The sequence below is a fragment of the Thunnus maccoyii genome, chromosome 14 (assembly GCF_910596095.1).
Source record: "Thunnus maccoyii chromosome 14, fThuMac1.1, whole genome shotgun sequence".
In the NCBI taxonomy this organism is placed as follows: Eukaryota; Metazoa; Chordata; class Actinopteri; order Scombriformes; family Scombridae; genus Thunnus; species Thunnus maccoyii.
Window position 1 is genome coordinate 17,786,618 of NC_056546.1, and position 25,674 is coordinate 17,812,291.

Genomic DNA, 25,674 nt, shown 5'->3' on the forward strand with positions numbered 1-25,674 from the left:
CTGATGTGGCAGTCCCTCTGCTGCAATTAACCAATCAGATTACACTCCGTGATCACATGACGCTGTTCCTTGTTGCCTGGTTGCCAACAAAGACGTTAAATATCAAGATAGCTAACCTCGGCCTACGATAACCTCTGTTTGGCAGACCAAACATATAAAACAGTTTGACATTTGGCCTGACGACCAACCGGAGATATAACTGTACACGTGTGAGACTCCAGTGTCTGTAAACAGCTTTTATCTTTTTTGTTTACATGCTATTTTAGGGGCTAGCATGTCAGGCGGCTTAAACGAAAACGGAAGTAGTCTGGAGTGATTCCTCTCGCTTCGCTTCTCTATTCTCTGGTTCTCTTCTCTGTGTAACTGCTACTATGGTCGTACTTAAAGGAATCCCCTCTGTTTTATCCCCAGAACTGCTGTATGCTCTTGCAAAAATGGGCCACGGGGACGAGCTTGGTATGATATTCAACTATAGGTTGTCTTTCTTGTCAGCAGCGCTAGCGGTGATAGCTTATAATGTTTGCTCAGATACTGCTTGGCAGTAGGCGGATCCAAATTCAAGTCACTACAAAGAGTGACAGAGCTGGACTGATCTCACAAGATCATTAAAGCACAGGTTAAAAATTGTTCATGTCTGTCTTAAAACAACAGCCAGGTGCCCACTGACAGAGGGTTTTCTTGCTATAATCATTCCTCCTGTTCATACTGGCCATTAGAAGATCCCTTCATACAGGAGGTCAAAATCCACAAGCCTCCTTCTGTGCAAACATTTATTTAAAAGTTTATCTGAAGCTAATATGAAGCTTCATCTGTCCAAATTAGTCAAATCAAGTAGATATCTTTCAACGTTACAGTGGAAAAGAGGAAAACCTCTCTCAGTGTTCATATGGACACCTGAATGTTGTTTTTAGACAGACTTGATCCTGTTAGATCAGTCCCTTCAATAATGCACTGACTCTCTGTTTTTCTCTTTTTCAGTTCTTGCTGATGCAAATTTTCCAGCTTCTTCCATTTGTGCTTGTGGCCCAAAAGAGATAAGAGCTGACGGTATGTTGATGATCTGTCTGTAAATGTTGGGCAAGTGTATGTACTGGAACAGATTTTTTCCAGCTGTCTGAGTGTGATCTTTACCTTTCCAGGCTTGGGAATCCCACAGCTTCTGGAGGCCATTTTGAAGCTGTTGCCCCTGGATACCTATGTCCCCTCTCCGGTACAACACTCATAAATCTGCTGCTACTTTTGTTATCACTTTTTTTTTAAATTTCCTTTGTTACATCTATGCTGATGTGTCTCCACAGGCCGCAGTCATGGATCTGGTGGACAGTGACAAACAGAGATGTTTAGCTGTACCTGTGTGGGACACCTACACACACCTCCTGGGACAGGCTGGGCCTCAGGTAAACAACTTTTCACTCTAAAGGTTTAAAAAAAATGAGTTCAAAAACACACTTTAAACACTTTTAATGTTGGACTATTTCTGTGTTGATTTCTGTTTGCATACAGACTCCTCTTGAGAAGGTGGAAAGGTTTGCTTTCTATGAACGAGCCAAGAAAGCCTACGCTGTTGTGGCAACAGGGTGTGTTATTTTCTCTGTCTTCGTTTTTGTAGCTGCATTTTTGCTTCAGTACAATAAGTACACTCGCTTTGTTAAAGAAAAAGGCAGACATTCATCACTAGTAGAGCCTTTAGCAGTGGAGTCTCAAACTTTCTTTACTTGAAATGTGTTCATGGTCTGTGGGATTTTAATTACTGGAGATTAACATTTGTACATCAGAAGACTATAAAATCTCCACCAATATTTGACACATTTTCTAAAAATGCAGCTGATAAGTAAAAATAGTTTCCTCTGCTCTGTCTACACAGGGAAACTGCTCTATATGGTAACCTGATACTGAAGAAGGGGGTCATTCCTGCCGAGCTGCTACAGTGATACACACACACACACACATTTAACGTAATGATAATCTAAGATATGTGAGTATTGGCTCATTTTTTTCTTTTCGTTTATGAGTTGTTGTTTTTTTTCTGTGATTCCAGTTGCAAATGTCATTCCAATTAAATCAAGAGAAACTGCTCATTTTTGCATAATTATTTTCAATCTTGTTCAGTCGGGCCTCTCCACTAAAAGCTGTGAATACATAAAAACATGATTTATTCCTGTTAATTTGTGATTAATACTGTAAATATTGTCTTGAGTATGCGTGAGGTGGAAATGATTTTGTACCCCCTTCAATAAATAAAACACACAAAGTCTTTGTTGAGTGTGTTAAAGTATCTTTATTAACAGGATACATACAAGTGATATTAGGATTTATATGTATTTATTCTTGTTGTGGTTTAATAGAGTCAAATGAAACTCCTGCTGCAGCCACATTATATCAGCTGATTATAAATGATAAGAGTCTACACATGTTGAGTTGTTGCTGAGCGATCAGAGGTGGTGCAGATCATCCAGATCTTCCTCTGGCTCGCTGTACTTCCTCTGAGACGGCTGATCAACAGGAGCGGCAGCTTTGGCATCATCGTGGCGAGGGATGGGTTGTTGGAGGTCTGGATGGTACAAGTCGTCCATGTCCTCCTCTGGCTGAAGGTGAACTCTGACCTCACGTCTCAGCAGCTCATAGTGATGATACTGTGCAAGGTCCGGAGCTCGGAACTCGGCGCCGGATTTGTGTTCAGCGACTAGCGGGGCCAGATATGCATCCAGCTCCTTGTTTGCTTTGCGGTAGATTTCATCCCAGTCCTGCTCAGGTTCTTCGAAGGCCACGTTACTGAAAACAGGGTGATCAATGTCATCTCTATCTTCCTCTGGCACAAGATTGTACTCTGAGTTGGCATTTTTCTGCGAGGGCTCTGACTGGATGTCGGCAGCAGGGAGGGCGTCAAGGTTGTGTGTTTGAACTTTGAGCAGATCAGCCACAGACGGATGGTACAGCTCATCCAGGTCTTCTTCTGGCTTCAGGGGCTGTTTTTCCTGGCCAGTGCCTGTCATCTTCTTCCAGATCATCATGCTGGGGTCAATGTCATGCTGAGTCTCATCCATGTCCTCCGGAGGCTCCACTTCCACTCTCCAGGACATCTTCCCTGTGGCGTCTACTGACCTGAAATAAATATTACGCAATCTCAATCTGCGTTTCCTCGGTCCAAGAGAAGATTATTCACATTCATAGTTTAAGGAAATTACAACTTACATAACCGTATCCAGGAATGCTTCATGTGTGAGTTGATTCTGAGAAAAAAAAGCCACAGATATTACATAACTGCTGCCCCAATACAAGTTATTGGCCATACACACAGAACTTTCAATTTACATTCATCAGGAATAATGTATCATGTGATTTGAAGCTGTTGAGTCTATACAGTGTAATATTCTAGAAAGCTGAGAGGAATATATACATACCCAGGGTTTATACGGTTTTGCTGTGACGCCACATATCAGAAAGATACACACGATTAGAGAAATCCTACAAAGAAAGAGACTCAGGGTCAATGTTCAGATTCAAAAGATGACACACAGTCTTTAGTCTCAGGTTGAAAAAAGCAATCTATACATATTGAAGCATTAAAACCAGGTTAATAGACATTATAGGAAAAGACAGGCAGCTGCTTACCTGGACATGTTGTCTCTGTTTCAGCTCAGCGTTTTGGATCTACAAAAGAAATGTTCCCCTCAGTTCACCTCCCGTGGAAACGAGGGACCAAAGTTCCACCAATAAACCGGTTATGTTTTCTTGACCTTTGTATCTTCCGAATGTGGGAACATCAGTGCTCAGTTGTTATATCACTAGATAAGGAATCTAGTCTGTGTTGCACATAACAAAGTGGCTCATTGTTTCTTTAAAAAAGTGCCTTTAGCAACATTTTGTCAAAATAACTATCTCTGTGCCAACATTTATTGCAAATTCAAATTCTGTCATCAAGTCTAATAAGAGTGAATGTACTGTACATATATCTGGTCAGAATAAGATAAGGGCCTTTTTTATTATTTTACTATGCCGTGATTCTTGTCTGATGATTTTGACATGCAGAGACAGTCAATAGATCAAAAATACTGTATTCTATACTGAACTAATACAGTTATCAGTATTATAACTACATATTATGTGATTAATCTTCCTTATCAGCAGTCAGTGACAACAAGGTAATAATGCCGTATGGCCTTAAAGCTGAGGCTGACATATCTTTATCATGGTGTAATCTTTTCTTCAACTGCTTGGGCTTTATGTCACTACAGTGCAATATAAATAGTTTATTATTATGTATTACAATATAATAAATGAGAATGTCTTTCTGACTTCTTATCAGCACTTTATCATCAAATAATAAAATAAGAAGTTACTATTCAACACTCAGTTTTATCACTGTTGATAAGTTTGCTATTCGTGCCTGTGCACACAAGAAAGAAAACACTGAAAACACTGACACAAATTTATATACAAAACACTTTTCAATAAACTACAAGCAAACATTTAATCTCTGTTAGGTTGGAATACAAAAACCTACCAAACCTGCTCCTAAGACTTCCTGTCCCACATCCGCATCCCGCTGCCTGTTCCCCGAGCTCGATCCTGAGCTATGAAAAGTTTAGTTTCGCTTGGGGCATTTTAGGAACATGTTTTTATATCTCTATGTTTTTAAGTGTCCTTCTTTTAACTGAGTGACTTATATTTTTACAAACTTTAAGTTATAATTTAACTTAACTAATTTATCAGTGATTTCTTTCCTGCTTTGTATCATGTTTTTTATATTCTAACGTGTATTATTGTTCTTTTTTGCCATGATAATGGCACAAACCCTCGTGCTTGGCTTACGTTCACAGGAACCTTCTCAGACGCAGACAGACTCCCTCCTACTGTACAGCTTCAATCAATTAAAACAACTAATTACCGTCCACACACACATCCACTGCAGGAGGACAGATTGGAGGCAGATGATCGGTCTGTGATCTTAGTGCCAGGCTCAACGCTCATTAAAGTAACTGTTGAGTATGTCAGCTCTGATCTATGTCTGTGCCAAGATCCTATCACACTGTAAAACCCACAGTTTCGACTAAAACAGATTCATGTTTGATGTACAGAAGTTGTTTGAATTATAACTGAGTTTATTGAGTACATTTTTCTGATATGCGGCCAAGACAGAAAACTTTTAACTAAGACTATGTTAAACATATCTAAGTTAAAATACACAGCCATAAAGTAATTTAAACTAATCTAACATAACATATACACCACACAGGGACGTAATTTAATTTCAGCTCAATGTTTCAGCGTCAAGAGATCCTTCCATCAAGCTGTGTGAGAGTTTGCAGAGTTTTCTCCCTTTAAGTCATGAGAACACTTCACTTCACCTCTTTCACTCTTCATACAACAGTAGGAGTCATTAAGTTAACATATGGGTTAATAATGTCTCATGACAACAGGACTGAGCACACACAACACACAACACACACACACACACACACAATGTAAGTACAACAGGAGCAGACAGACACGCCACACACTTCCTGCCTGTTCAAGGGATGGCTCCACCGCGTCTGCTGGTTATCTACCTTCACTATCAGATCCATATGTGTCTGTACAAGTCCAATGTTACCCCTCGACTAGCCCAACCCCCAGGTCACTGAGTGGTCTACTGTCTTCCACCCAAAAAGGCTCCTCGTGCAAACACCCATCATCTATATAAGATCGTCTGTGATATACTAATAAGGAAATGGCTACCGTTTCTACTTTTATTACTGTATTCGGACTCCACATTGAAAGGGATGTTTCAACATTTTGGGAAGTACGCTTTTCTTGCCGAGAGAGTGTACAAAGTGTACGCTAAATATGAAGCTACAGCCAACAGCTGGTTAGCTTAGCTTAGTAGACTGGAAGCAGGGGGAAACAGCTAGTGTAGTTCTGTCCAAAGGCAGATAAAAATCTGCCCGCTAACTTACTAATTAACGCTAAATATCTCATTTGTTCCCATATAAAAACCAAAGTCAAAAAATGGCAAGTTGCGGTTTTATGGGGGTGTTATGTGTTGGACTATTTCTTGACTGTGCAATATATTTTTATGGATTAAACTAACGAGATATAACATGTTAATTAGTGAGCTTTAGAGGTGCTGGAAGACAGATTTTGTCACTTGTGGACGGCGCCAGGCTAGCTGTATCCCCTTGTTTCCAGTATTTGTGCTAAGCTAAGCTAACTGGCTACCATACTGGTTTGAAAGCGGTATCAATCTTCTTGTCTAACTCGCAGCAAGAAAGCTAATAATTATTTTTCAAAAAATGTCAAACTATTCCTTTAAATGAAACTTCTTGAAGACAATAATAAAAACAATGTTACAGTTATACAGGGGGACAAACTGGCTGTTAAACTGACATTGAGGCCATTATGGAAATGCTCTGTCGGTCTCCCAGAAACCACAACCCTGTGAGCAGACATCCCGCAGCCTCAAGCCTTGAAAGTGAGGTTTGATGGATAAAGTGTGCTGAAGCTTCCACCAATCCACCCCCTGTGTCCTGCACACATCAGTGGAACAGCTTTCATGTGAAGCCTGGAGGCCCAACAGCTACCATCACAGATTTACCACAGGACTGTGCTCCCCTGAACTGCCAATGGTCCTGCAGAATTACATGAAAAACAAGCTCCTCTGAGGTCTAACCAGCCTCTGGTTGGCAGAGTGCTGCAGCTCAGAAAAATGAGTCCAGCTTTCTCCATTGGAAAGAAAGGTGCGTCAGTCACTACAGTGAAAGATGGATCAGATGTAGGAGCAAGATGATGAAGTGTCAGAAAAAAAAGAAAAGTCTGCAAAGGTAGTTTGTCTGTGTGATGCAGACGAGGTATGTGTGTGTAATCTGTGGAACTATTTAATCTTTTGAAGTTTGCATTTTGTAGTCACTTAAATGTGTCTCTATAATCATAAAAAATATACCTTCAATAAAAACACAATCTATAAAAAATTTTTTAATATCAACATGCACTTTTACCGCTTTGATGGGTTCATAGATTAAAAACCAAACACATATTTACATGTTATTGTATCTGACAGGGATGATGTATGGCTCATGTGTCACTAGGAATTTGTATCCACAGCACCTATCTTTGGTGGTGAAGAAGTTTATGTAGTGTAATTATCGAGCCTGGAAGCAAAACAAGTAAAAGAGATGGTGGAATATTTCTTAATGAGCCCCCCCCCCCCCCCCGCTTCTCCCCTTTCATACTGGCTGCAGGTGATATGAGGATAATTGAATCTTTATATGTGGTGTGTACAGATTGTGCCCTGACACCTCTAGAAGCCATCAGAGGCTCTATTTGATCTGCCAAGTGCATGAGAAAATATGTTTTCCTGCCTTTCACACTGCATACTTGCGCTTGGTGAGGTGTGTGTGTGTGTGTGTGTGTTTGTGGTGGTACGATGTATGAATGTGCATGTATCATGTGAATGACAAGCCTTTTAGAAAATGTAAGGGCAACAGTAAAGAGCAGAACGAATGGGAGTTGTCAGCAAGTAATGATTGCCTGCCAATAAACTGTGAAACACACACATATGCGCTCACACACACACACATACAGAGTTATTGCACAAAATGCGAAGAAGGAGCCAAGAATAAATTGCCTGTCTGTAACTATTTAAATGCAGCAGTAAGTCATGATTTACGCCCGTAATTCTGGGATGGTGAACATGCTCCAAATGTTGCAGCTTGCAGCAATTTATGGGGGAAACCACCAAAATGAATATTTGACTGAATTCCCATTTAAAATGAACCTGGCTTTATTTTGCATAATGTCTCTGTTTTGTTGCGTTAGGTGTAAGAGTGTGCCATGTGCAGCATACACGCGTGCACAATGTGCAGTCAGATACAGTAGATTAATATGTCATTGCCACTGATGACAGCACTTTCTTCAAATTGTAACTTTAAGTGCAGAATCCGATGTCCTGGCTCTGCCCCAAAACCACAAACAGCTTATTACTGCTAAGACTGAGAGGAATGCAGTCATCGTGTTTCTACTTGACTTTAAGTGGCATCTTTATCAAGACTTCTCCACTGGTAGAGAAACAAATAGAAAACAGAATATTCAACAGGCGGCGATCAGCCGGAGACATCAGACTCCACACTAAACCTCAACACATACTGTATTTGAAATGTAATAATTGACATGTTGTATGCCTCGGATGAAAACAGAGAAGTCCCTCCTCCACACTAACACAATCATCAGCACCAAATCCTCATCACCACCGTCATTACTATCAGTAAATCCTGTAAAGGTCGTCTCTAGGCTCAGGGCTGTATTTGAGGCTAACCACCTCCTCTGTTTTTACTCACAGTCTTCCGTCATATCCCCCCACACTCACAACGTTTAGGAAAGCTGGGGTTTTCTAAATAACTAAAATTAACTCAATGATCTACAATTAACTTAATTGATGCTCCACCAACACCCATTAAACACACATTAGACAGCTCACGGTGGAGTTTAACCGCACGAATTACAGGGCTTGGGGGAGGACCTCCATGGAAGAGCGGAGGCAAACATGAGATGTTGTGACGACGATTTGAGCTGTCAGACTTGCGAAGCTGACACACAAAAGAATTAGTGAGCCATCTGCTCAACAGTTGCATGCAGGCGTTTTAGCTTTGACACTGACTTTAACATGTTTTAATGTTCTGGTCTTGAGAAAAGTGTAGTATAAATAAAATGTCTCCTCAATGAAGAGGTGGGATTTTAGAGGGGTTAAAATGAGGGGAGTGATGAGCCAGTCAGTCTGGGGCCCCGGAGCCACCTGACTAACCGGCTCCACAGGTAATGCCTTTCCCAGCTACAATAGCGCTGATGACAGCTGAAGGAGACGAGGGGAGATGAACCAGGAGCTGCAGGAGACAAACAGAAATAGGAACTTTCTCCTCTGTCTGTTATGTAACAGATGACAGAAGACTGGGATGCTCTTTGTCTGTCTGAGAGGGGAACGCAGGGGAATATAGTTGACCTTTTTATCCAGGGCAGCTATTCTGAGTATATGTGTGAAAGATGGCCATTAGCAATGCTAGCTGCTTGAAGCCACAGAGCCATTACTCTGCCTTGTCAGTGTGTATCGACCATGGAAATATTTTATTAGAGACACAATAATGAGAGGGAAAGCTCAGGTGGTCCTCCTCCCTCTCTCTCTCTCTCTCACACACACACATACCGTACACCCTTATCCTCCCTCAATCACACCCCTCATAAACTCAGTAAACATGTGGGAGCTGTTAAAGTAAGTTTAATGGCTATTTACTGTGTTTTGTATGCTTCTCATTAAACACATTTTCCACTCTAGGAGAACTAATGTTTTGGAAAACTCTGTTAAATGAATCACACATCATGCCAACACTTGCCACATGTGGTGTTATAATTAAGAGATGCGCCCTCTACAGGATAAACCAGGGAACTACAGAAACGTGACTCACAGCACTTCACAGCTTTGGCTTCATAATATTTTTTTCTTTCCTGAATTTTTAACCTGCAATATCAGATTTTTTGGCTACTTGGGGCCAGTTAGAATACGAACTTGTTAGCAAACAGTTGCGTATTTACCAATCGAGCACATATGGAGCAGCATTAGTGTTCATTAGAGTCATGTTTCTGCATATGATGAATGTAAGTCCAATATTCCCTCTCCTTCTTGGTCTCTGTAATTCCTGAGGGAAATATCTCGTTCGTTAGCTGCTAAACTATGTTTTCCAGCTACTCACTACATTTGATTGTCTGACGTTTAGTACTGGGCAAGAAGCGTACGGTATGAGAGCGGACAGAGTGAAACAAAACAGTCGGAAAACCAAAACAATGAGCCGAAAATTGCCAAAAGGAACGTAATGGTGAGGGGGGCTGCAGAGTCGGGTGATAATTATCTGTGGGTTCATCACTTCGAGTGAGCCTTTTCACATACAAGTGTGATCCATTGTTAACATAAAAATACTTATTATAGCTTCTCGAACTTTTAGAGATAAAGGCCTATAAAATGCTATGTTTTTTCAGCTTTATTTAATATTTCAGCATATCTATGGTTCATGCCATCACTAAAAGGAAAAGAAAGCCTTGAGGGTGGAGTACATCAAACAAAACAGAGAGAGAAACACATTCAGCCTCCTCCCCTCCTGCTCCAGCCACTGAATGCTTCCTCACTGGAGTCCACTGCAGCCCTGGCTGCCAGCTGGAGTACCCCTAACCTTTAACCTCTGACCCCCAGCATCACAGAATTCATCACAGAGCTGTCAGCTCAATGCACTCGGCGGGGGGGCGCATCCTGTGAAACAGTGTCATGACGACAGAGAGGAGCGCAGGTGTGAGCAATGAGTACAGGTGTTACAGATGTTCTTTATGCCACCTTATTTGCTGCTCCTTCCCTTGAAATTCATAACCCAATGCATCCGTGAGATCACAGAAATCCTCTCAATGTCTGTCACGCTCTGAATTAAGGTCTGTGCGTGTTTGGCTTCGCGTGTCATGGTCCCATCTGTCCTGATGCTCCTGGGTTAAAGAGAGGATCCTGCTGTTCCTTGATGGAAAGCTGCTTGCTACAGAGAGATCCGGTTACAAGAGCGCCGCGCTTTCATCCTTATTAAAGAAACATGTGCCCGCTCTGTGCAGTTATGTCGGCGGATGAAACTTTTTGTGCTCTCTGCTTTTGTTTTTTCCTCAATACAGATAAGTTTATTCCACATATAAGATCAGTTGACAAAATAAGTCTTTGGCTCTCACATTTTTCTCAAGATTATAGATACTTTTATGATAAGAAATAACCAGCTCGGCCTTTTGGAATATGTGAAGATTAATAAAAGACAGTTATTTGTATCCAAATTAATTTATGCCTCTGTTTTGCGCAGCTTCATATCTCAAATACCAATGGTTTCTTTGTTACGCAGTTAAGAGGATAATTACAGACTCCCTGGAGACAAGAATGTAGAACCCAGATGATTCAGTTAAAATGATTACTTAATCTTTGTTCTTCATCATTTATCCACAACTAATTTGAGCACTATTCCTACAGCTGTTCTCATGTGCGGGCTTGGCATCGCAGCTATGCCATTCCCACCATGGAGGGACCAATTTGTCCTAAAATCTTAATCTTCCAAAAGAATCTGAGAATGTAATTTAGGTTTTGTTGCATCTTTCAATTAAAAATCTGGGCTGTCACCGTAGGAAGAAACTTCCCAACATCAACACACTGTCCAAAAGTTTTCCTAACAATGATTTTCCTAACAAAGTAGCACTGCACAGAATGTAACTATGATAAAAAACCAATCATCTGTTTTGAGTCTCAGACATAAAACAGATTATTAAGGCTGTCCTGATGTCAGGATGAGGACAGGAAGTGGAGTCTGTGGGAGATTTCTAACATTTTGAATGTTTAACCCTTCATGTGTGTATCAATCCTTAGAGATCATTAGAAGAAAAGTTATTTTAAATTCAAGAAAACTGTGTCAAGCTGAATTAATGGTATATGTGTATACAGTGATAAATAATACAATCTGAAACTTGTATTTACTGCAGTTAATTATTGGATTTAAAAATCTCTAATGTGTGATCAAAGCATGTTTTTGTGGATAACTTTTCTTCCAAAAATCTAGAAATATGAACAGATTTCCATTGTTAAATTGTTATTAAATTCAAATATTAAAAATACAATACGTGTTTATCATCTCTCAGTTTTTGTTTTTTTTTCAGAAATCTTTTCTATTGTTCAGTGTCATTTTTATTATGTTCTTATGTTCAGTAACTGCAGTGCGTCACAGTGACAAATTGTAATCGGATTTGAGGAATCCTGTTACATGTAATACATCGTTCATCAACTGCAGCTAATATAAGAACCTTCATTCATGCCAAATTACTCATTACACATCATTCAATGCCACGTAAACTATCCTCAGCACAGTCAGAGGATGTGAGTCAGGCCTCTGACTCCTCTAACAGACTTTCATTTGACGATGATGACTGTTAGATGTGTATCTCTGTAGTTTTGTAGCCGCCGTGCAGCCACTGTGCTCCCTGACCTCGTCTCCCAGACCCTGCTTTGTTCCCACGCTGTGCCCTGTGGAAAGTCTGGCTCCAACCTTTTCAAACCATAATTACATACCTGCAGAGCGCAGACTGAGTAAAGACAGACACAGCATGAAACGGGGTCAACATCAGTGGTAACTTGCTGCGGCGTTTAAGTTTGTTTCTGTGTCATCCTTGAAAAAACTTCTGGATGCGTTGCTTGTCGCTGTTTTGCCAAATCAAACTAAACTAACAGTCATGCTGATTTGTTCCTCAGTGCCACAAAGTTCCCCCGACTCAACAGAGAAAGCAAGCACCAATGCCACACTGTAACATATTTGTTCAGTGATAAGATTATTGCTGCTGGACATGTTTACATAGTGTGGATAAAAAAAGCTAAAGATAGTGTGCAAGTCAGGACAGAAATAGAAACGGAGTGGAAGAAATAGAAAAAGCAGATAAGGAGACACAGTGCAGTGATGTTTGCATGGTTTTTCCTTGTGATTTAGATGTTTCTGAATATGAGACTTTAAGACTCTGGAAGTCAAACTGAGCTGTGATGTTTTCATATTAAGTTTTAGTTCTTTATATTATTCAGGCACAGCTAAATAAAAGTCACACATTTGTTGAAAATGATTTCTGTAACTGCTGCATGTCATGCTGTGGTTTGAAATTTATCACTGAGCTCAATTTGCTTTGTGGTGACACAAACAATGACTTCATGTTCTAATCACTTTTTAATTAGATGTTTACGCAATATAGGGCAATGTGGGCTGTAACCGATGATTATTTTTATTTTCTTAGTTAATTGTTTAATTTATGGTTTAAGTGTGTAAAGTGACAGACAATAGCGAAAAACGCCCTAAAGTTTCCCAGAACCCAAGTGACATCTTTGACATCTTTCTTTGTCCATCCAATAGTCCAAAACCCTGAACAGGAAATCCTCAAACTAGGAAGCTGGAACCAGCAAATGTTTGTTTGAAAAATCACTCAGACAATTAATTGCTTATAAAAATGGCCTATAAAAATGTGGATTACTTTTCTATTGATCGACTAATCCACTAAGCATTTTAGCCCTTGTGCATTGTAACAACAAAGCATAACATGGAAAAGTAAATAATCTACCAGAATGTCCCGGGTGTTTCTTTTTTTTATTAAAATATATTCCACAGCAGGTTTGGAAGAAGATAATTTTGTTTTGTTTGTTAAGCTTTGAGTTAAATCTGAGTGTCAGTGCTTTGTCTAAGACATTAGGTCGCAGTATTTAATTTCTTCTCTCTTGTGATCATGTGGAGAAAGTCACAGATCAATCACTTGAACAAGGTGTTAAAAGGACCACAGAGGAGCGTTAATTGTTACAGACATACTGTCTGTATCAGACTACAGTACTGGTAAACTTTTTATAAACATTATAATAATAATAAAACTGTAAATTCTACTCAATCATACACAGAACAAGCCTGTGCTCACAGTATTTTATCTTGATGGGAGATAAATTCCCCTCAGAGTAAAAGCATTTTGGCTGTGGAAGGCTGAAAGTACGTACTGTACATATTTCTATTCACACATGTCAACAAACAGAGTTAAATGTTGTATTAGGAGAGGTTGAACTCAAAAGTCACAGTGTTCTTTGCAAATTAAACTAACACAGTAATTAATGATACCTTCTGTGTCCTCTTCAAATAAGCCAACACAAGATGAATCTCACTAAAGAGGGTAACTATTACATTATTGGTTTACATAGCCTTATGAGCTTATCCCTGAGGAAAGACGCTTGCCAGAATGGGATTTTACTAATGTCACTAAATCACTCCCAGCTGGCCTGACTGCAGGAAATGCTTCTTTCTTCTCAAAACCTCAGAGCAAATAGTACATGAAGCGTCGTGCATTCACGAGCATGTCTGTCCTCAGAACTTATGTTGAACTGTCTGTCCTGGATTTCATAGCGTTTAATGTCCTCCAGGGTTGTGGTCACGGCCTGTCTCTGTCAGTCCGCTCAACCCTCCGTGCTGCCATTAGAGCCCCTATTCACCACTTAACCTTTCAAAAGTGGTCAACTAACTTCAGAAGGAAAAACGATTCCTGGCTTAAGAAGGTGTGAGGGACGCCAGATCAGCTCGCATTGATGCCATAATGATGGCAACAACCGCCGTAAGGTCAGCCACACACTGACTGTGGGTCTGAGAGGGTATTTAAAGGGTCTAATAGATATTTGAGCAGGCTTTGGTCTCATGCTTGTGAAAGCAGTTTAGCAAAGAGGCAAACAGCCCGGGGCCAGCAATAACAGAGTGGAACTGATTAGAGGAGGAGAGGGAAGGGAGGGAGAGTGAGAGAAAGAAAAGAGAGGAAAAATGAGATAGGGACTGATAGCATCTCCTTACCCAACTTAATTATATTAGACAGCTAAAGGCTCCATAATATCTCAGACCGCTGCATGTTTAAAGCCTTATGTGAAATGTAAACAATAACAAAAGAATATGCTGTAGAAATATTTCTGCTGTTTGGAGTAGGGGAGGGTGATATGGGCAAAATAAAATAACTATCATGAATACTGATATGATTTTTTAGTAGTAGTAGTAATAATAATTATTTTCATTATCGATTAATCTGTCGACTACTTTCTCAGTTAATCATCAATAAAATGTCAAAAAATGTTGATCACTGTTTCCCAAAGCCCAAGGTCTCAACCAACAGTCCACAACCTGAAGATATTCAGTTCACTATCACAGAAGACTAAATAAAAAAAAATAAGAAGCTGGAATCCAAGAATTTGGACATTTTTTCTTAAAAAATGACTCAAAACCATTAATCAATTATAAAAATAGTTGGCAATTAAGTTTTCTGTCAATTGACTAATCTACTAATTGTTGCAGCTCTAAGTGTTAATCATGTTAGCAAGACTACCACCATGCTATTGGTTGTGTGAGACTGTTCCTCGGCACAGAGCTAAATACTTTTCATTTCACAAAAAAACAAGACAAAAAAACACAGTCAGTAGGATTCATCCAGTGGGGACCATGAATGTCTGTACAAAATTTTATGGCAATCCGTTGCGTAGATGTTGGGATATTCAGCATGGATGAAAGTGGCAGATCGATTGGCTGACTGTGCCATCCCTAGAGCCATGCTGCTAACATGGTTAATTAAATGTTAACCTCACGGTCATTCCAATGAGTTAAAGGGGGATTTATGTTTACAAGAACAAAATCCTATCAAAATAAATAAATCATCAAATATTAAAGATCTCATGTTGAGAGAAATTTTAGTAAAACTTTATTTCATTTATATATAAGAACCATAGGAAAACGGGACATCTTGATTTGAGAATATACTCAGATTACAGAGACAACAAATAATAATCCTGAATTATTGCCTTGTCCTAATTTGGAATCAGAAATTTGGAGATCCAGGTTGTCAAATTATATTTCTTCCGCCTTACAGATTTGGTAAATGGTAAAATAATTCACTATGTGCTGTTTTTTTTTGTTCTACACTGGCAGGATGTGGACGTGCTGCAGTTACCAACAAAGAGAGAGGATAACCCCTCACTCTGTTTCCTTCATCACTCCTCTCTATCCCCACACTTTTAAACTCTCTAACCATCTCTCATCCCCTCCCTTGCCCTATCTCTCTGTTGCCAACTCTTCATGTCAGTGAAAGCTGTTGCTAATAAAAGTTAAAAAGCAAACTGTGAAAAGGAGGTGAGAGGGAGCCGAGGGAGGTGCATTCTTTCCTCCCTGCATGGGAAGAGTTTGGCTTCGGGGCGAAAGGGAGTCCCAGTGGTCTGGGACAGGAGTGGAGGAATGGCGGGTGAAGAGAGGGGAGGTGTGGATAAGAGATGAGTGTCACCCCCATCACCCCAGGACGGCATTTTGTTTCGTCGGGTTTCAAAGACACAGCAATTACATCGGAGACGCAGGATGACTGGACATCCCTGAACGGCAACGGAAGGCAAAAAAAAAAAAAGCTGACCACGCCTTCAAAAACTTAACAGGGGGAACTCATCCTCTCCGCTCTTCTCTCATCACCTCTCCTCGACATGGCTATAAGCAACACTAAAGCAGCACCCCAATAGCTCATCTCCATCTTCTCTGTGTCCGGAGAAGGCGGCCATTGTGTGCCCGTTCCTCTCTCCCCGAGTCAGTTTCCTATTGAGGCACTGAAAGGGCCTTTGAGGGGCCCTGTTTTTGGCTGTGCAGCTCACCTGCAGAGGGGAAACTATGAGTCTATTCTAAAGCCCAGCAGCTGCCAGGGCAGAGAGGCTGGCACCCAGTGGGAGAGAGAATAGCGGCCGTGGAGCCTTTCAATATGAAGCCACTTAGTAACAGAAGGCATGTGCCAAGCCTGCAAAGCCAGAATGAAGAGTCACCCTTTGGAGTTCACTAAATATCAGAGAAGAGTTAGACCCATCTTCACTCCCTTTCTCCCTTATTCCCTACCTCCTATCTTTGCCTGTCTGTCTGTTTTTTGTCTGAACAGCAGGAAAGTGCAACAGGAAAGGGGTAAGTAAAGTTTTTGGGTAAAGCGCAGATCAGGTGGGATGGTAGAGAGAAAAAAAACAAGAGTCACAAAAATGCAGTTAGCTCATCCATGTTTGAGAGAAACTGCCGAGCTCCTTGTCACGCAACAGATTCGCCTATGACACTGCTGTGTGGATCCCAGAGGCTGCAGGCCTGTGAAGGAGCCTACCACACAAAGCCCCTTTTCTGTCAGCAGGCTAGCTCCCACACTGGCGCTAATTTACGATGCCCTCACAGCGATTTCCACAGTCAGAGAAGTTCAATTGTGTTTTCCAGCTCATTAAGCATCAGCACAACAAAGCTTTCATCTTCTCCTTCATCCACTTCATGCCCCTCTTCTCTCCCTCCACCCATCTTCCTCCCTTTATCCGGCTGTCCTCTAATCTGCCTCTTCTTTCCAAGCATCCAATCTAAAAAGATTAAGTAGTGAAGGTAAAATGGGCTTCCTTATTCCTATATTTAATTCTATTTCTGTCTGGCTTTTGTGTTTTGGTTTGTTTAAAGCACAGTCCCGAGTCTGGAGGTTCCCCTCATACAGGCGTAGGGAGAATTTAATGGTTGTTTATTCAGGGGCCTCTGCTGTGCCCTCCCATCTCTTTCAGAGCTTCATGAGACAACGTGGAATCTATTGTAATCTCAGAAGAATCAACTCAGCATATTTGTTCAGGTTGTCACTGTGCTGAGATCACAAGCCTCACATTCTCACACAAACACAGGTTACTGCCCTAAATATTTTTTAATTTAACTATATTTTATACAGAATCTGTGTTTACATGTGAGATTTACAAGTACAGCATTAGCCTGAATGTCACAGAGGCAGATGTGTGACCAGAACATCATACTGGCTCAAATGCACTGACAGCCTTAAAAAAATCTGCATGAGGGGAAGTGAATGCAAAGGGCTATTCCCACCATCGAGAGCTAATGCAAAATGCCCCCGAGTGAGGCATGTAACCCCAATTTGTTCCAGTTTCGGCTCCTCTGTGGCCAACACTATCGGAGCCTCTGGTAGATGATGATACCATAATTTATTGACATAATTAACATGCCTAGAACATCTTTTGATGTCAATGTGAGTCACAAGCTCTGAGGAAATATGAATCAGAAGTAAGGACTGAAAATGTGTGCAATACTGCTATATATATATCCGAACAAGTCACTCTCTCAACATTAAATTATTCGGATAAAATCCGTTGCCTTTACTCTGAATAGCCAACAGGAGTATACTTATACTGAAATATGGCTTAAAACACACAGCAAGTTCTCTTAAATGTCAAATGAACTCTTGCAGTTTGCAAACAAGAAGATGAGAAATCCAATAAGGATTTTTTGATATGGTTAGGTTATACTGAGGATTACAAAAGTGTCATTTTGCCATTGTTTTATAGTGACAGAAGAGACACAGACAGGAAATGCGTAGAAAGGAAGAGCCACATGGTACAGTATGCATCCTAACCACTGGGCCATCAGATATCCCAAACAGTTACAATGTTTTTAATAAAGTTTGAGCAACAAACAGCAGACTTCATAGTAATTGTTGATGTTTAAAGGATAGGTTCTCAATATTGTCTTAAAACAATATTCAGGTGCCCAAATGAACATTAAAAGAAGTTTTTCTTGCTGTAATTATTCATTCTGTTCATATTGGCCATTAAGAGATCTCTTCCCAGTGTACTTACAATGTAAGTAATGGGGGACAAAATCCAAAGTCCTAGTTTTGTGCAAAAATGTATTTAAAAGTTTATTTTAAGCTCCTATAAAGCTTCAGCCATTTTTCAGTCAGTTTAGTGGCAAATTCCCTCTTTTTGTTATGATCCTCCCACTGAGGCTCAACATGAAAACACTGTCTGAGGAAGCACAAAGAGGGAATTTTATACTAAAAAGGCTAAGTTTGGAAGATATCCACTTGATTTGACTGACTGCTGAAGCCTTATTTACATTTTTGCACAAAATTTTGTCCCCCATCAATTACAATGTAAGTGCATTTAGAATGGATATTCATTGTTCCTATGGGCACCAGACTGTTGTTTTAAGACAAACTTGAAAAATTATGAACCAATCCTTTAATGTCAATGTCAATTGCTAACTTTCTTTTGAACTCAAAGGGGTATGACTTGAATTATGAACCAATTCACACCCACAGTCCACCCATACAAGTGTTTTCATGTATGCTGCCTGATTAGGCCTCTTTTCAAGACTATAGGTCCATCCCAATACCCACACTTATCATCTTAAGCACTTAAGTGCATGTTCACGTGCTGCGAAGTGTGTCCCACATCTGAAAAATGCCAACACACAGTCCACTTAAACCCACACTAGATGCACACCTCTCCTAGTACCACTTCACTTCAAAGTGGTATTCAGAGCCAAGTGTATACCTCAATTCACAACGTTATATTGTACAACACCAGTCCAATTGTGGGCAGTAGTGCGCCTATAGGCTGGTTTTAAAACCGTCAATAATCTACAGACATCTTGGATTTAGCATAAATATTATTATTAATATCCAAAGATATGATAAATAATCTTGTTGTCTTAGCTCGATTGAGTCATGGACAGTAACCTATAGGTATTTACATGAGTGAAGGGATGTCCTTGTTAATCAACAGTGTCCCAGTGAGCTCTGATGAACCGCCACACTTTTGCAGTCTTAACAGATACTTGGGCACTGTGGCAGTTACTGGAAATACGTCACAGAAGTAGCCACTTGACAACTTGCAAATACCACAAGTGTGAGTATTAAGATGGACCCTGTGTGTCTAAAGCACACTTAATTGAATTTTCCCTCATTCTCCTGTTTTGTTGCTCCTGTAATTATTCTTTGAGTTTGGTGTTATCATGTAATTCCCAAACATAGCTCCACCCAACTTTAACCCAACTAGAGGTCTAATTAGCCAGAGTAACTGAAAACACCTGTTTGTGTGTGTGTGGTCTCTCATAGGCTACTTCTGGGGACTAATTTCAGACTTAGGACCAGTTAATTGGGGACGGCTTGACAAAAGCCATGTCCACAATCAGGAAAAAAGCTGAGTTTTGGTTCATTGCTTAAGGTTAGGGTTAGGGTTAGGGTTAGGGATTAGGGTTAGGGTTAGGTTTAGGGATTAGGGTTAGGGTTAGGGTGAGGGGTTAGGGTTAGGCAAGCAGTGGTTATGGTCAGGGTTAGGGTAAGTCTCCAGGAAATAAATGTAAGTCTATGTAATGTCCCCAAAAGTGACCATGATCTGGTGTGTGTGTGTGTGTGTGTTCGTGTGTGTGTGTGTGTGTGTGTGTGTGTGTGTGTGTGTGTGTGTGCGTGTGTGTGTGTGTGTGCGTGTGTGTGTGTGTGTGTGTGTGTGTGTGTGTAGACTCTTTAAGAAACAATAAGGTGTCTTGTTTTTGAGTGTCTCACTTATCTCCTAACCAACAAGTGCTTTTTGGTTCTGTGTGATTTATTGCAGTTTAATTTGTCACTGAGTGTTGCAACTGCCATCGGTGGTTTTCAGAGAAGTCAGTTTATATAATGTGCGGGAAATGTTTAAACTAATTTGAAAATAGCCAATCAAGAACAGCTGTTTGACACAAATCATTTTGCTTCCACCATTCAAGTGGGCCTACACCAAACTGTGTTCCTTGTTGTCTTTCACTGTGCTGTGGTCTTACTTCATTCTGCAGCTCATTGAGAAGCAAAGTGGGAAACTGATGCTGTGGGACAGACTTTTGTGAGAACTAATAACTGTAGATCTATAGACTGTGGCGGACAAGAGGGACAGAAACAGATGAGAAACAGAATGAGAGTGAATAACATTAATATATGTGGTGGTAACATTCTCCAGTCAGCCACAAAATGGCTACAAGTACTGTTTGGCCATACCAGTCCTCCGTGTCCCACTGTGAGCCACTGGAATGTTGCTCTCATTACTTTGAGTTTTTCAATAGTTTTCAGTTGAGCCTCTCTGTATTTCAAGACTCAGACTCTGCATGGGGAGAGCTGTACCTTCGTGTGTGTGTTTGTTTGTGTATGTGTGTCAGGTTTCTCCTGCTCCATTAGTCCTGTGATGTCCCCTGCTCCTCTGCTGTCATCACCCTCATACTAATGACGCCTACATCTGCTATCATGGCCAGACAATAAAGAGCCTATGATAATATGACATCCCTAGCCTCAGTTAGTGTGTCATTTTCTAACATCATCATCATTATCATCACTTAGTGCACGCTACCATCTGAGTCCCCCCCTCCCTGCTGTCAGCGCTGTCACTGAGCTCACCCCAACCCCTGGCTCGCTCCAGGTCCAGATAGGGTGTCTGGTTCCATTTGTCCCCCACCATTCCTCCCAGACCACAACAATACAGCAACAATATCTCTGTGTTCACCTGTTAGCACCTGGCGTTGCCAGCAAGACTCACTGCCCAGTCCCCATCAGCCAAACACTCTGCTCATCTCTGTCAAGACGCCATGTGGAACGCGCCTTCCTGTCACCAAACCCAATATCCTACATACAAAACACACAGAGGCATAATAACCTGCTCGCTGCTCGCCTGTCAACACTTTCCCCTGACAGCCGAGTCATGCTAACATACAGGGGATAAATGAAAAGCACTTAACCAATCAGCGACCCATCAGGTAATTACAAAGGTTTCAAGCATCATCTGCCGTGTATGTCCCAGTATGTTCTCTTCAAAAAGGAAATTACTAATATATTATCCTAACAACAAATGCTTAAAACAGGTAATGACTGTAGCACACCTGTATTTTTAGTTTCAATTGCCTTAATTTGGTCAATTCAAGGATCATATTACACATTTATGTCTTAAGATCACTAGATGTTGGGTGATCGTGGTCCTACTGTACCTTGGCTGAGACTAGATGTTGAACCACGGCCAATCATAGCTTGCAGTCTTTCAAAACCTACATGACATGCAAAGATGATTGAGTAGGGTGCTCCACTAGACATCAAAGGTCAGGAATATCCACAACCTTTGTTGTCCAAACAATCATGGAGTATATTGTAGGTGTCGGCAAACTAGGTGAATGAAAGCCAAAATTTCTGACATGCTTTTCTTTTGTTCAGGGCCTTGCGAAGGGGTCAGTAAACTTCAATCAAAGTGCTTATTGTATCATCAAACAGCATCTGAAACCTCCCTCCCCCCACACCTTTCCAAAATTAGAAACTGGGGGAGCCGCAACCATAGACATAAAAAATAATGGATGTAGCCAGCGTGATGTCACCCATTGGTTTGTGGACATTTGGCATTTTGACTGTTGCCATCTTGGATTTCTGGAGCCAGAAGTGAAGAGAGGTGACCATAGTTGGATGACAGGGTGAAGCTGACCCTAACGCTAGCTACTAGCTATATTAGTATGGTGCATTTACAGTCTATGGTTAAGTATACTAATGCTAATACCAATTTTCACTAGCAAAAAACAGACTTAAACCATTAAAAACAAAACGTACTTACCAAAAAAACGGAACATCCTTAGAGGGTTTTTTAGTACAATCAAACACTTAACAAGGCTTTTTTAGGTGACCAAAATGTTACAATTAACTTTCATAAACTGAAAACACACTGAAATAGTGACGGCCAACGTTTTTGCCATAGTAGCAAACTATCACAACGTAGCCACAGCCTAAAGCATACCCTGCTTTATCGTCAAATGTAAATTAAATGGGACCATAATTTACAAAATGAACATCATGCTGTATTGAAGAAGACTAGTAATTGAGACCATCAACTCATTAGAAATTGTTTACTGAGGTCATAAATCAAGTGAGAAGTAGATTTTTCTCATAGTCTTCCATACAATTGGACTTCTTTTTGGAGCCAGTGGAGTTGCCTCCCTATGGCAATTAGAGAGAATGCAGGTTTAAGGCACTTCTACACTGGCTTCATGTAATGGACAATCGTTGCGTAAAGTGGGCATGATTATCGGTTTTGGAAACTCTCCCTATCCCAACGTCGGACAGGTGAGAGTGGGGTTTAAGGCACTGTTCAACCATCCGACAAGCACTTCGGTTAAAGAATACTGACACTTGTTAATTACTTGCGTAAACCTCCTGTGGTGTTTTACTTTTTGACACCCTCAGAAATGTTCTTAGGTGATATTTCAGGTTTGGAACCACCAGAGGATAGGTTAGAAAAAGGAGAAAAGGGTAAGTACATAAAAAGGGTTGGCAACTCATATAATCAGTGACCTTTTTCGCAGTTGGGGTCGACAGTTTAGACGTGACCTTGAAATGGTTCAGATAGAGTAGCGGCTTACATTACACAACATGCTGACAGTGGGAAAGATGAAACAACTAATCAAGGCTGTCCCCCTCCAGCTCCAATCAGATAAGGAGAAACATCACTAGAAGACCTCAGGCCCCCTTTGGCATGATTGGCATGACTGGGCCTGAGTGAAACTGAGTTAGAGCCAAGTGTGCATGTATGCCTGACTTTATTATTTCAGTAATTAATGTAACACCCAGATCAATCATGCTAATTTGCAAGGTGAGTGCTGCAAGCATGGCACTGCATATAAGCAATAATTGGTGCTTAATGAGTAGGCTGAACAAAATAAACAGCCCTGAAAATCAGTGATCCCAGTTTATCTCATCGAAGTTTTAGCTTTGCTCATATTAAGGTTCTCAGTATGTCCTCTTGATTCTGCCATGTAATACTATCATTATGTGATGGCAGGAGATGAACTTGTCACAGAGTTAATATTCCTCAATAATGGTGTAATGATATGCAAACCAGATCAAGTTCTTGGATTGTAAATTTAGAGTTGTGGACTCAAGTCAAATGACCTGAACTCACATCTGACTGCATAAAATGAGGATGAGACAGAGTAGCTTTGGTTCCTCTCAAAACATAATTTGCCATTAAATTGTCAAGATATGATTTATTTCAGACATTAAACTGGATAGTGAACTCTGGAATATCTGCAATTGAGACTTGAGTTGTGACTGGACACTAATGACATTTACATTTGACTTGTTGCTTGTATTTCATGATGAGAGACCAATTTAAGGACACAAGCAGAGTTGACTTGGTCACGTCTCTGCATGAAACTGACCCAATCATAAATGTGATACTGTACTTATATGTGAATGGCAACCAACACTTCATTCTGGCTGTAAGGATAGAGAGCAGTCATATAGAGTGAGATTCATTATAAATGCCAGTATGGAAAAGAAAAGGTTGTGATCTCACGTCCATTAACATTTTGACATACCAACGTTGGCAGGTCCACTCAAACACAGGATAATGTTCTGTTATGCTTCACCAGGCAGGCCTCTCGTCTCTTTTAAAGACGATACACTTTCACCACAGAGTTCCCTGCTGTGTGTTTCATAAATGTTTATCCCACATTACTCCAGCCCCCTCCCCAAAGTTTGCTTAGGATAGCTGTGAGCGCTGCCAAGTCTCATGAAAGAGGAAGAATAAAAAAAAAAGAAATATATAAAGCCTGCTTCAACATGTTTGGTTCGAAAGGAAAACTCTTTTGGAAACCACAATTACCTCCTTAAATAATCCTCCACTCTAGTAAGCCAGCAGGGTTCAGGGAAGTGTGTGTAAGTGTGTGTGTATACACTGCATAGATAGATAAATGTGAGTGAACTTTTATATTTGAATTTTAATGAGTAATTTACAATATTTAATTCACAATAATTACAAGACAGGAGGAAAGACCAGGTCATGGGAGGCGGAGGGTGGACTATGTTGAAATATGGTGAAATAGTAATGGGGGTTTGGGGTAAGGGGTAAGGGATGGGAGGTAAGGGGGCGTTTACTGTTATCGGGACATATATACAGTATATTAGTATATATAATTTTCAGTTTTCCCATTTCACAAATGGAAGAACATAATCAAGTAAAAAATAAGACAAAAACTTAATGTCATCTTGAATAGCCAAAGTTTGCCAAGATCTTTTTCCTTGGAAAACTATCTGAATACTTCAGCTGATAGGTCTAATAGCATATCATAGAATTATAAATATTCTTTTTTACTATTTTCCAAATGTATTTAAAAGTAATACATGAATAGACAAAAGATGATAAATTCAGCTCCCTCATTTCTTAGACAAAAATATTCATTGTTGACTTTCCTGGCATGTGCGTGCTGCTCTGAGAGAAACAGGAAATATCATTTACTCATTCATTATAAAACAATGGAACAGAAAGAAAACATTACAGACAGCCCTGTATCCCTTTTCAAACGGGAGGAATCAGAGCGAGAGTGGTAATATTCACATTAAGTAGGGAAGAATGTAATGTTGTCGGACACTAAATTACAGTCATTGAAAGCTTGTATAGTTACCCAGCGATCTATCACTGTCACACAGAGAGGGAGAGGGGGAGAGAGAGCAGACAGGCGCCAGTCGCAGCAGGATCAAAGCAGAAATGTACCTCGGGGAGAGAAACAGTTAACTCCATTTAACCAATTGTCCTACAGACAGACAGTCAGTGTGCCGCTGCAGGCCCAACAACAGTTCCCATAAGAAAGAAAAACTCTCATATTGGGTTTCGCTGGAAATGATTTGACTTGATTTGAAGAGCTGCAAAACCAGACCAATTTGGATGGGCCTCTTCAATGGGCCTCTCCAACTTCATTTGGGGTTTTACTGTCTCTCGAAGGGATGACAGACAATGAACACAATATGTCCAATACACAGCCATAGATAATTTGATTACCCAACAGGCCACAAGACAGAAATTTACAGTGAGAATAACTCTTAAGTGTATAAAAAGTACTGTAAATCACAGCCTGGATTTCCTTACTGCTTTAATAAAACACAAAGGAAGCTTTTGTCAACATATTCTTGAGAACAACTTTTCAGATGAGGCCCTAGAAAAACTAAGGCATTATAGTTTTCATAACATTACAGCAATTTTTTATAGTAAACTTTTCTAATCTGAATTTCCTATGGTACCTATCGGGTGAAGTTTTGGTTCACTTTTTTGTTAAATCTGCATTAATTGATATTTTTTGACATTTAGGGGAAGCAGAAAGAGCAGTAAACACAACACTGACATAATATGCCCTTATATGGCAAACAAGCATGTTAGTAAACAGATGCTTGTTTACACATCCTGCAGATATGGAGCAACATTAGCATTCATTTGAAGTCCAATTTCTGGCCACCCAACAACCAACTCCAGAGGGAAATGTTTGTCCAACAGCATACTGACTA

General features: G+C 40.4%; 2 protein-coding genes across 5 annotated transcripts in view; one reads left to right on the top strand and one right to left on the bottom strand.

The window, feature by feature from the left end:
* fuom (fucose mutarotase) lies at window positions 1–5,463 on the top strand. 3 transcript variants are annotated; one of them, XM_042433205.1, is made up of 7 exons: window positions 1–226; window positions 412–456; window positions 979–1,047; window positions 1,140–1,210; window positions 1,299–1,397; window positions 1,504–1,577; window positions 1,865–2,257. In XM_042433205.1, exons 2-7 carry the CDS (start codon window positions 435–437, stop codon window positions 1,929–1,931), a joined length of 402 nt encoding a protein of 133 aa, XP_042289139.1. In that variant the 5' UTR covers window positions 1–226; window positions 412–434; the 3' UTR covers window positions 1,932–2,257. The 3 variants fall into 3 exon arrangements, with proteins under 3 accessions (XP_042289139.1, XP_042289138.1, XP_042289137.1); XM_042433204.1 differs by lacking the exon at window positions 1–226 and adding an exon at window positions 5,445–5,463 and having other exon boundaries at window positions 261–456; window positions 1,865–1,948; XM_042433203.1 differs by lacking the exon at window positions 1–226 and having other exon boundaries at window positions 262–456.
* Window positions 2,281–25,674, bottom strand: part of si:ch211-217g15.3 (uncharacterized protein LOC368914 homolog) — a 27,123-nt gene continuing 3,729 nt past the window's right edge. Inside the window, exons 1-5 of one of the 2 annotated variants that reach the window (XM_042433189.1) lie at window positions 20,870–22,041; window positions 3,613–3,651; window positions 3,402–3,465; window positions 3,193–3,230; window positions 2,281–3,102 (exon numbers count right to left, since the gene is read on the bottom strand). In XM_042433189.1, coding sequence (XP_042289123.1) covers window positions 2,433–3,102; window positions 3,193–3,230; window positions 3,402–3,465; window positions 3,613–3,620 — 780 coding nt within the window. In that variant the 5' untranslated portion in view covers window positions 3,621–3,651; window positions 20,870–22,041 and the 3' untranslated portion in view covers window positions 2,281–2,432. Of the gene's footprint in view, window positions 3,103–3,192; window positions 3,231–3,401; window positions 3,466–3,612; window positions 3,652–20,869; window positions 22,042–25,674 lie in introns of those variants that run through there. The other variant, XM_042433190.1, reaches the window with a different exon arrangement.

Coding starts and splice junctions, on each gene's coding strand:
- fuom (XM_042433204.1), top strand. CDS start 372: ATGGTCGTACTTAAAGGAATCCCCTCTGTTTTATCCCCAGAACTGCTG. Junction 457..978: donor GGGCCACGGGGACGAGCTTG/GTATGATATTCA, acceptor TCTCTTTTTCAG/TTCTTGCTGATGCAAATTTT. Junction 1,578..1,864: donor TACGCTGTTGTGGCAACAGG/GTGTGTTATTTT, acceptor CTGTCTACACAG/GGAAACTGCTCTATATGGTA.